This window comes from Triticum dicoccoides, chromosome 6B (assembly GCF_002162155.2).
Source record: "Triticum dicoccoides isolate Atlit2015 ecotype Zavitan chromosome 6B, WEW_v2.0, whole genome shotgun sequence".
NCBI lineage: Eukaryota > Viridiplantae > Streptophyta > Magnoliopsida > Poales > Poaceae > Triticum > Triticum dicoccoides.
Genome location: NC_041391.1, coordinates 202,295,870 through 202,307,199, shown reverse-complemented (window position 1 = coordinate 202,307,199; position 11,330 = coordinate 202,295,870). Strand labels below are relative to the sequence as shown.

General features: G+C 40.9%; 1 protein-coding gene across 3 annotated transcripts; it reads right to left on the bottom strand.

The window, feature by feature from the left end:
• Window positions 1-715: 715 nt before the first annotated feature.
• LOC119322608 (protein S-acyltransferase 24-like) lies at window positions 716-7,617 on the bottom strand. Of its 3 annotated transcripts, XM_037596095.1 has the most exons (14): window positions 7,169-7,608; window positions 6,189-6,329; window positions 5,434-5,546; window positions 5,248-5,327; window positions 4,959-5,122; window positions 4,077-4,215; window positions 3,899-3,998; window positions 3,638-3,695; window positions 3,415-3,492; window positions 3,212-3,310; window positions 2,618-2,696; window positions 2,385-2,533; window positions 1,244-1,723; window positions 716-1,123 (listed from the first exon to the last, which is right to left on the bottom strand). In XM_037596095.1, exons 1-13 carry the CDS (start codon window positions 7,451-7,453, stop codon window positions 1,292-1,294), a joined length of 1,917 nt encoding a protein of 638 aa, XP_037451992.1. In that variant the 5' UTR covers window positions 7,454-7,608; the 3' UTR covers window positions 716-1,123; window positions 1,244-1,291. The 3 variants fall into 3 exon arrangements, with proteins under 3 accessions (XP_037451992.1, XP_037451991.1, XP_037451993.1); XM_037596094.1 differs by having other exon boundaries at window positions 716-1,723; window positions 7,169-7,607; XM_037596096.1 differs by lacking the exons at window positions 716-1,123; window positions 1,244-1,723; window positions 2,385-2,533; window positions 2,618-2,696 and adding an exon at window positions 2,721-2,870 and having other exon boundaries at window positions 7,169-7,617.
• Window positions 7,618-11,330: the final 3,713 nt, after the last annotated feature.

The window sequence follows — 11,330 nt, the reverse complement described above, 5'->3', positions numbered from 1 at the left end:
GAGAGAGGGAGATTGTGAGCTTCCCGACATATGCGCTCCGCCAATATTCAGTTTCAGCATGTCTGCCTCGGGTGGCTGCCAGTTGCCACTTCATTCTCTGCTTCCGCACATGTTGTTGGTGTTTCCCTACTACTCCCAAGTCTTTGTAGAGATTTCACTATGGATCTACATACGAAGAAAAATGAGTAAATCTACACTCTAAAATGTATCTATATACATCCGTATGTGGTCCATAGTGAAATCTCTACAAAGACTTGCATTTAGAAACGAAGGGAGTACTTCCCATTACTCCATAGTGGCCACCTGAGTTGAGTGAACGATTTGTTCCGCACTAGTCTCTTCTCCTTCCTCACTATGTTCCTTTCATTCCACCATTCCCACCATCTTTGATATTACTTTGTGTACCACATTGCATAAACTGATTGGCCTAAACTGAGTAACCATCTTCGGAGAGTTTACCTAAGGGATCATTGAAGTATTATTCCATCCATCCAGAATCTTGCAATTATTTACCGCCTGCCAAACTTCCTCAATCAGATCATCGCCAAAGGAAGCATTGGTCAAAATCTTTTATAAAATACCGCATGGGTGCAGACGAATCGCAAATTAATGGTTTGTTTGAAAGAAAAAAAATGCTTGCACACTATACTCAAGGGCGCAGCAAACTCCCTCGCCATATCAAGGTTCAATTCAATACATTTCATCTCCAGAGAGCTGGATAAGGTGATTTCAGATTTGAGATCACACCGTCTCATATGACACTCGCACTCACACGAATTCGTTTCATGGTTACATAAAAAGTGGTAATGAAGCCGACATCTCGCTCAATAGAGCAACACTGAAACGAAAAAGAAACAGGAAAAATCACGTTCCAGCATTAGGTTACTTCGTAATTTACAGCTCTTCCAATGTACAACTGTATTTTCCAAAATAGGACAGCATCTGAACTATCAACCCTTCATGTACATACAAAATGTCAAACATAATGTACACTGGTGCATTTTTTGCACGCAAAAGAATATTATGCCTTCAGAATTTTTCTGCCGCTTGGAGCTCTCATACAACTTCGACCTCCTTTTGTGCTCTTGCCATCTCAGTACTCACTGAATCTGTGGCTCTGCATCTAGTCATCGACCTTGACGATATCAGTGCAGCCAGAAAGAAGCGATCGCAATATGAAGAAATAGCCAGCCAACTGTCGTGGTGTAACGAACACAAACAACTAAAATAAGAGAACACTTGCCTTCTACAAATGAATCGCAAGGGAACAAGGGGCCATTCTCCAAATGAGTCATAAGGGAAGAAGATTCCGTGCATAACGGCTAGAGGGATTGTTTCGTCCAAGGCCCAACCCTAGGCCCAAAGGGGTTTTGTCAGTCTTCTTACTGTGATCGCAACATTTAGACGAACTAACTTGGCGATGCGATTTTGAGTTGGTTTGTGAGTCAGCACAAACATGGTCAGCACCATTAGCATGAAGTGGCACGCTCTCACCGTTCTGCGAGACTGCACTTCTTGTCATGTGAATAATTGCCATTTCCTCGTCAGGATGCGACGTCTGTTCTACCTTCTCAATATCCTCATTGTACCCCTTCAGGAAGAAGTCAGAACAATTCTTCCTCACCCCGTGATCAAATGGATTTCTGAACCGACCACCTGGGCCTCTGAGATAACTGTACCTCATGGCATTTGCCATCTCATTTGTTGTTATATTCCCAGATATCTGCAAGGCAGGAATTTATAAATGATCGATACCGTGCAGAAGAGTGGCTTGAACATAAGCTATATACAAGCACGTATTTGCATATCTCAACAGACACAAGAAGAAGCCAACTATTTCAAGTACGAAAGAAGGAATACATAAGCAATGAAAAATATGATGAATCATGTCATGTGCAGAAGCTATAATCTCTACAGTTATATATCAACACAAGCATGTGGATAAGCAGAATAAAGCCGTGTCCATATCAGTACTGGACTAGAGGAAATGCAGACAAAGTATAGCTGGCACCTGGCACCAGAAGGATAATAGAAACATAGCAGCGTTGGAATGGATAAAACAATGTAATGCCATATAGATGTCATCAAAGAATGCGACATGTGGTTTAGAAACTGCGTCAACGCTGTGCCAGTGACAAAAAGATACAAAAAGGAATTGCTAGATCCTTAGATGGAGTCTAGACTCTAGATGATCTCAGTTGGTTGCCCATGACAGGAGACATGTCCTTACCTGATGGACCACTTGCAGATTTCACAACCAGAACAAAAAAGCAGGAGATTTGGTTCTACGTATTAGGCATGGATTCGATCTGGGGCACAGTCCTCAAAGGGTGGAATGAACTACTGATAGATGATGAAAAGGTAAACGCAGAGATGGTTCTTACCTGTGATGCTTGAACTACTGTTAGAGTTATAACGCCGAAGAAAAGGAAGAGATCCATTATAACAAAAGACACCACCCAAGGATGGTTCGTAGCTGAATAGTTAAGCCATCCACCAAACGATGCTGGAGAGCCTGGATCACCTGCTACTCCTGCAGCAACAAAAATGATAAAAGATTAGGATATTTTCCATGCGACAAATTGTACAGGCAAAAGAAAAGAAGATGTATACATACTTATGACAGCCGTTGCAGCAGTAATGATCATCGCAGAAACTTCTAGGATAAGAAACATAAAGAACTCCCATTTGTTCTTCTGCAATTGAAACCAATTGTTGCTTAGACTGAACGATGCCGCAAATTTATATATAATAAATAATAAAAAGTAAACAAAAGAAATTGCAATTCATCAACTAGGCGCAGAACAGTCTTTTCTTGCTCCTTGGCCTCAGCTTGGGTGTGTACACCAAGTTCAGTTATCAATGCTGGGCTGAAACATGCAACTTTTTAATCCAAAATTATTAATATACACCCTCCGCTTGTAAATTGATGGCATTTTTAGACATTGACACGGTCTCCAATATGCATCTTTAACCATTAGTTTTCGTAGGCATATATCTAGAACATACCAAAAAAGGGTACAACAAAAAGTATTTTTCATGACAAGTCTAATGATGCTATTTTTCCCTTACCAAACTAAATATTTTTTATATGTTAACAATCAAGTTAGAAAAGTCTGATTTCATGCCTTCTAGGAATTCAGCCAGAATGGAGGTAGTATTTGATTACAAAAATAATGAAGTTCCACATACAAAAAGACTGAATCAGTACCTTTCCGATGCAATTTGAAACCCAAGGGCAGTGATGATCAAATTGCTCAACACAGCGATCACATGTAGAGCAGTGTTTTGAGCGTATGGGCCTCACAATCTATTGAAATAACAAAAATAATAATTATTTGAGGCTGAAGATAAAAAGGAAAAATGACTCGATTGCTGATTGGTGATTACACAATGAAAAGATAAATAACTTACTTTGCAAGTAATACATAGTTGAGACCAATTGCCAGCCAGAAGTTCCGGGTTATCTAGACCCCTCTTCAACAAAGGTTCCTGGAGGGATCAAACACACGAGATTAACATTGCACACTTTGTACTATGGCATAATATTTCAAGTTTTCAAGGTGACGATCTAATAAATAGGAAATCAACATATCGATAGGATGCCACAGTGGCTACCCAAATCTTTCATGCTTACATCATCTCTTTGAGTTTGCGAGTCTCTTATATTCTTGTTGATGTAACCAGGATCTTTCCTGCATAACAAGTATGATCATACACATTCCAAACAAATTTCAAATGATCAAAATTACTTTTCCACTAAAAAAAGATCAAAATTGCATACGATACCAAAACAGAAGATACGAATGCTTATTCTCCCAAACCTCATGTCCCGACAAAAGGTTACTATGTAATATTTGTAAGAATAATACATAAGAAACCCTGACCAAATGTTTACCTGCTACATCTATAAAACATAACTAGTCCAGCAATTGCAAGGAAAACTCCCAACCATGAAAAGAAACCAAATAGTAGTGTCATATTCGAGTTGTATTGTCCTGCATAGAAGGAAATAATCATTGTCATGTAGTACTGGATAATTAAGGAGTCTCAAGAGAGTCAAAATAGTAATATACCTGCGATAACTGAATGTATATATGCAACAATTAAGCCAATAATAATACACCAAAGCACAGGGGCGAGTCCTAATTTTGATAGTTTCCCAAAATAATTGTTCCCACCACATCCTCTTTCATGCACTTTTCTAGCATTCCCCTGCATAAAACCAAACAAACCATCAAGTCGATCTTCAGCATTTGCCTGCTGTACCAGAAGATATCTTGCATTGAGGGTACTAATGACCACTGTAAGTCTGTAATCTAGACTGGCAATAGGCCAAAGTATATTCTCCACAATCCACGGAAGTTATAGATAAGCAATTTGAGCAGTGGTCACAATTTTCCGCTTTGGTCCTTCCTTTTCAGTATCACTAGTGCTCTATAAACACAGATATTCACTTTTTGGGGTAAAAAACTAATGTTGGGTAGCAGAACATATAGAAAATCTATTGGAAAATAGCAGGAGCCATGGAACGCACTTACTCCACTAATACTGGAAACTACTTGCAATCATGACTGTCATTGTTTTTAAGGCGTCCCGCCTTGGACGCTTAGGCGACGCTTAGGCGATAAGGCGCCCCCCCAGCGCCTTACAAATATGCCCGCCTTAGGCGCTTAGGCGTCCGCCTTAGGCGCTTAGGCGTCGCCTAGGCGATAAGGCGCCCCCCCAGCGCCTTAGGTCGCCTTACCGCCTTAAAAACTATGATGACTGTACAATAATTCTCAAGGACAAACACATGCAACATGCAACTACACAAAGTGCAGCCATCAGTTATGTGTTTCATGCAGTTTAATCAACAAATCTATTTGATTACCCATAGAGATAGAACGACTCTTGAGATGCTAGAAAGTTACTCAAGTATGTTAACAAAAAACGCATTTAAAATTCATAATACTCACAAGGTAAAATGCAACTTGCCGGTGACTCTTATCAGCAGCAAGTTGGGCCGGAGTTAACCCAGTATTGTCTTGCACCATAAGGTCCTCCTTCTTACCAACCTGAACTAACACAGTGCATGACTCCATATTCCCCCGAATGGCAGCCCAATGTAAAGGAGTACAACCTATGGAAAGTATTTATGTACGGAATGAATACCAAGCTCCCAAAGAAACCAATAGTGAGGAGAATTCATGCTTTCGTGATTCATCTTAAGGTGGTAGGAAGGCTTGTAAAAAAGTGAATACATGCCTTCTTTATCTTGCCGCCCCCTATAAGCGCCCAAAAACAAAAGGAGGCGTATGGAGTCTGCAAATCCCTTATAAGCAGCCCTACAAATGTTAAGAATATTGACACGTCAATAGAGCTACCATGTAGTCATGTTTCAAAGCATATTTAGAAGGGCACACATGTAAAAAAAAAGGAGAAAGTACAGACCAGTGAAGAGGACTTCTGCCATCATTGTCAGGGACATCAGGATCAGCATTCCATTTTGAAATAATGTGATAAAGAAATGCTGTCTGACCATACTGTGCTGCAACATGTGTGGTCTGTGACATTACAGTAGATTGATTAAGGAACCATATAAAAAGTACTCCATAAACAAAGCTAACACTGGCTCGTTGACTTATTCTTCTGTTGAAACTTGTATGTGCTACAAATAACTAAGTAACTAATGTACATATTACATAAATAATGTTAGTACAAATATTGCAGGTTGGCATTTGGACGAAAATTCAAAGTTAACGTAAACCAAACCAGTCATCTCCATCCAAAATGTGCTTAGTGGCAATGCTATGTAACACAGTTGTCAAATTTGCATGCTAGAAGAGCAAAATTGGGTTGGTACAAAGAAGATAAAGCCATAATAACTATTATCAGGAACAAAAATGGCTCATACTTGTAAATCTATCATGCCAAAACCGTACTACGGTAAGAGACAGAGGTTATTAGGGCAACTAACAGAGAGACGATGGCAGTGCTACATCATTTCTTAACCTGTATCTGTGTACCGCGAAATAAAAAGTTCACTTATTTTGTGCAAGAGGTAGTAATCTCCTCAAACAAACGTACACGGGCGCGCACACACACACAAAATCGACCTCAGGTCAACTAACCAAAACATATTAGATAGCAAGGACCATTAGAGTTGACAAGTGCCATGGGTACAACAGATAAGTTAGTACACAAACCTGATATCCATATAAATCAGCAGCATCAACCTTAGCTCCTTCTTTTAGAAGTAGTTCTGCAACTTGAATATGACCACGCACTGCACTCCAGTGAAGCGCTGTTTGCCCTGTATGGTCTATAGCATTTACATCTGCTCCGTGCTGTCCAGATAACAAGCAAATAACCATCATCACACCATATAGCAAACAAAAGGCGTATAACAGTAAAGGAGTGCATAGCAAAATTGTGATAAATTAGGTCAAGATCGGCAAAGCGGTGCTATGGGTAACCATCCTGAAGCTGGCACTTACATCTATGATTAACCCCACAGATATTCAGGAGGTTAAGTTGAGAAAGCTGATGTCAAAGAGGTTGGTTGTAATAAACCGTAACAGCTGTGTGTATACAATTGAAACGAACCAACCAACATGGTATATGATCCAGTTTGGTCCAGTGGGATTATAACTCAGAAAAGTTTGTATGCCCAACAGATATGGAAAATGGCAGGTTCAGAGGGCCCTCTAAGCACTAATCAAGCAGATATAAGAAGCCTTGGACTGGCCCTGCTCAGAGCTACCCACCAACCATACTACCATGGCATTCACCAGATACATGCCAAAACAGCATAAAGGCAAGCCCAAACCCTACACCAGCTTCCCAATGATCACGTGCATACATCACCAAACCCCAAGAACCCCACAACAAAAGGATAGCATTATACTTTCCTGTCACTACAAGGCACGAACCAAAATCACACATCGGCCCATGGCAATTACAAATATTCAACAATAAGTGCGACAAAGGGTGTGGACATTACAAAACATTCAGCAGGAGCTACACTACACCTCGGCTGCGAAATTGGGGGCTGATCAAGTAGGCCAGCTATCGAATTGGATTGCTAAACGATTAAACTGCAGCAGCAGGAGGCACCCCTCCATCGTCACAGTTTATAACGCAGTAATTGGAAGCTACGTATTGGGGAGCTCGGGAAATGGCGGACCTCGAGGATGTACTGCGCGGCGGCGACGCGGTTGTTGAGGGCGGCCCACTGGAGCGCGTGGTAGCCGAGGCCGTCGGGCTCCGTCACCGACCGGCCCTCCAGCTCGACGAGGCGGTGCAGCTTCTCGAGGTCCCCGTAGGCGGCGCCCGTGTAGACGTCGTCCTTGAGCGACTCCTCCGCCGCCTCCGCCTCCCCCGCGGCGGCCGCCCCGCCGGCCCCGGCAGTGGAGGCGACCGCGGCCGCGGCGGCGGTCGTGTCCTCGAGGACCTCGATCTCCGACGCCATGGCGGGATCGGGCTCTCCGGATTGGGTCGGGAAGGCGGGTGGGGGTTGGAGGACGCTGGACGCGGAGGTGGCCCGAGGGACCTTGTCGCGGGGGCGTTTTTGACTCGGTATTTTTGGTGTTTTATTATTTCGTTGGTTTTGGCCGGAGGAAGAAGACGGGCGCAGCCGCACGGAACGACCCAACGACGAGAGAAGGGGATCTTTGCGCTCGCACTAGCAGGTGCAGGCCGCGACGCCTCATTTGACCATTCTGGCTGATTTTTTTTGACAAAGTAAAATCTATTCAAATTATATGTATAGGTTTCATGTCTTTTAAGAAAAAGACACTCCATATATTGATTAATTAAACAAAAGCTTATTACAATTATACGCCATGCAGGGCCGAATTTCATGTCATAGGTCTACCTGCTAAGATGAAATAACACTAGGCTCGAGGGCAGGGAAAACATGATAGCCAAAGTTGAAGCCTATAAGATAAAGAAAATTTTGAAAGTTCCTCAAACTTTCAAAAGAAAGTCATTCCCTGAGCTTCCCACTTCTACCCTTCATAATCATGCTTGTGTTGTTAATATTTCTATTGAATATAACTAGTCCGAGTGCAAATAAATTATTGATAACATGGTGGTAGCTGAGAAACATAATTGTCTTAACTTTGCTAATCAAAATAATGAAATCTCCTTACCTTCTAGTTTGAAGCTAGATGATAATGATATTGGAGTTTACACTCCATCTTCTTGTACTTCTGGTAACCTCAAATCAGGTGGCACTGCTGGTTTTGATGTTAAACCGGAGTATACTGCTAAATCCAGACATTGTGGTCTTTTACACCCACTTAAAATGTCATGATAAGAATCTTTTGGAATATTAGAGGTCCTAGGCAAGATGGAAAAACACTGTAACTTTCTAACTTAGTGTGTTAGTATAAGCCTGATTCTATTGGGTTCCAAAAACTAAGAGAGATCGTTTTTTTGAGGGTTTTCACAAAACTATTGGTGGCAATAGTAACTTTTTTGGCACATGCTGCTTTCTATTAACACTGGTGGTATTTTATTAGGTTTACATGCTGACATGTTTGAATGTATTGAGTGTATCACCAAGACTTATTGCCTTACTGCTTCTATTAAAAATAAAGATGGTACTGTTTATGGTACATCTTATGTTGAATTTAAGCTAGATTTTATTGCTGAGTTACATGAAGTGATGGATATTTTGACCTATCCTGACCTTTTTGCAGGAGATTTTAATCTTGTTAGAGAAGCTAGAGATAAATCTAGTGGCAATATTAATGCTATATGGACATTTTTGTTCAATGATTGGATAAATAAATGGGCTTTAATGGAAGCAAAACTGGCCAACAAAGCTTTTACTTGGAGTAATAATCAATTAAAATCATGTTTTTCTATAATTGACAGAGTTCTCTCTTCTACTAACTGGGATGCTCACTTTTTCATGACCACCTCACATGCTTTACCAAGGGTTGGGAGTGATCATGCCCCACTTTTACAATTATGGTGGTAGTAAAAATAATTTGGTCAGATCCTTCATGCTTGAGAAATGGCGGCTCTCTCATTCTGAGTTTAAAAGTTGGTGGAGGAGATTTGGTCTACCCCATCTCCTTACTCAGTTCCTCTTGATACTTGGCAATCTAAAACCAAACTTTATGGGAAAAAGTTAAGGGGTGGAGCATCAATATTGATGATGCTATTAAGAAAAAGAAAAAGGACCTATTCTTGGAGTTTGACATCGTAGATGTTTTTTTTCTGAACAAAACTTAGTTATTGGTGTAAATCATTAGAGAATGAATGATATTCAAATGAGTTGAGGAACATTCGGAAAAAGGAGGAAATTGTCATGTGGCAAAGATCTAGGACCAGGAAAATTTTATAAGGGGACAAAAACACTGCCTATTTTCATGCTCTGGCTAACTAAAGAAGGAGGAAAATCATCTTTCCTTGTTGATGGAGGTGAGGGGCGTGTGACCTTCAGTATTGACATGCTAAATGTTGCTACTAAGTTTTATAAAAAACTTTTTGCTTTTGAACAAAACCTAATATACGTTTAGATGATCTTTTTGGTCTGAATAAGAAAAATAACTTCTTCTGAAGCCCGGGAAAAACCTTATTATGAGGAAGAGATTAAAAATTCTATCATGGGTTCTTATTCCAATGGTGCTTCAAGACCTGATGGGCTATCTTTTATTTTCTACCAAATTTTTTGCGACATTATTAAGAAGGATCTTATAGCTTTAGTGAGAGATTTTGAAAATGGTGCCTTGGACATCTCTAGACTTAACTATGCTATTATTAACCTAATTCCTAAATAATTCAATGCTAAAGAAATGAGGCAATTTAGGCCAATTAGTCTGAGCAATTACTCTATTAAAATCCTCGGCAAAGTTATGACTAATAGGGTTTCTCCTAATTTTGATAGACTTATATCCTCATGTCAATCAGCTTGGTTAATGGGAAGTACCATCTTGAGAGTCTTGTCACTGCTCATGAAACTATGCATGAGCTTCATCATTCTACAATTCCTGGGTTTATCCTTAAATTAGACTATGAAAAGGCTTGAGACAAAGAAATCGGGATTTCCCTGTGGGACTGCTTTCCTCTAGAGGTTTTGGTAACAAATGGATTAGTTGGGTCATGAGCACTATCCAAAAATGTTCATTTTATGTTAGGCTAAATGATATTAATGGTTCTTTATTTTTCAATTGTAAATGTTTGAAACAAGGGTATCCCCTTTCCCCCATTCTTTTCAACTTGGTTGCTGATGTTTTCTCCAAAATGTTAATTAAAGCCTCTCATAACAATATTATATCTAGGGTTCTCCCCAGTGTTGTGTCTGGAGGGATTATTAGCTGACAATATGCTAATGTTGCCTTCCTTTTTCTGGATCCTAGTTTAGACAATGCTAGAAACGTTAAGTGGCTCCTTTCCTGGTTTGACAATTTGTTTGGTATGGTAATTAATTTTTAACAAGTGTGATATGTTAACTCTCATTGAGTCATTGTGGAAGATGATGTCTCTAAGATGTTAGCACAAACCCAATTGGCTCATTCAAGAGTTGTGAACAAACTATGTCTTTTGTTGCCTCCTTCCAATAAAATGGGGTGGGGGAACCCCTTTTCTTCAAAAACAAAAAACTTGTCCTCGAAAACTTGGTGTGTTCATCTCTTCTCAATAGGAAATATTAAAACTGTATTCAACAAATTTTATATAAACATCCAATTGTGAGATAGGTGCATTCTAAGCCATTTGCAATAAAATGAAAATCAAGCACTATCCACAAATCATGTTGAGAAACGTTGCATGGAAAATAAAAAAAAATCTACGCACACGCAATGATCTATCCATGGAGATGCATAGCAACGAGGGGGAGTATGACTACGTACCCTCGTAGACCGTAAGCGGAAGCATTTCACAACGTGATTGATGTAGTTGAACTTTCTTCATGCTCCAACCGATCTAGTACCGAACACACGGCACCTTCGTGTTCTGCACACGTTCAACTCGGTGACTTCTTCCACCTTCTTGATCTAGCCAGACGACGGGGTAGTGGATGAGTTCCGACAGCACGACGGTGTGGTGACGGTGATGGTGAAGTGATCTCCGCAGGGCTTCGCCTAAGCACTACGAAGATATGACCGGGGTGTAAACCGTGGAGGGGGCACCGCACACGGCTAGGCAATTGTCTGTTGTGTGCTAGCCCCCCCTCTCCCACATATATATAGGTGGGAGGGAGGGAGGAGCAGCCAAAGAAGGCGCCCAAGTAGGAGGAACCCTACTTGGGGTCCCTCCCAAGCCGCACCCCCTTTCCTTATTTGAAGTGCGGGGAAAGGCGGGGGAGGGTGGCGTCCCCCTCCCCTTTCCTTTCT

Excerpts from the sequence above, each read along its gene's own strand:
- LOC119322608 (XM_037596095.1), bottom strand. The coding sequence starts at position 7,453 with ATGGCGTCGGAGATCGAGGTCCTCGAGGACACGACCGCCGCCGCGGCC. Across the intron at positions 5,123-5,247 it reads GGGGCGGCAAGATAAAGAAG|GTTGTACTCCTTTACATTGG; the intron begins GCATGTATTCAC and ends TACTTTCCATAG. Across the intron at positions 4,216-4,958 it reads GGCAAGTTGCATTTTACCTT|GGGAATGCTAGAAAAGTGCA; the intron begins GTGAGTATTATG and ends GGTTTTATGCAG.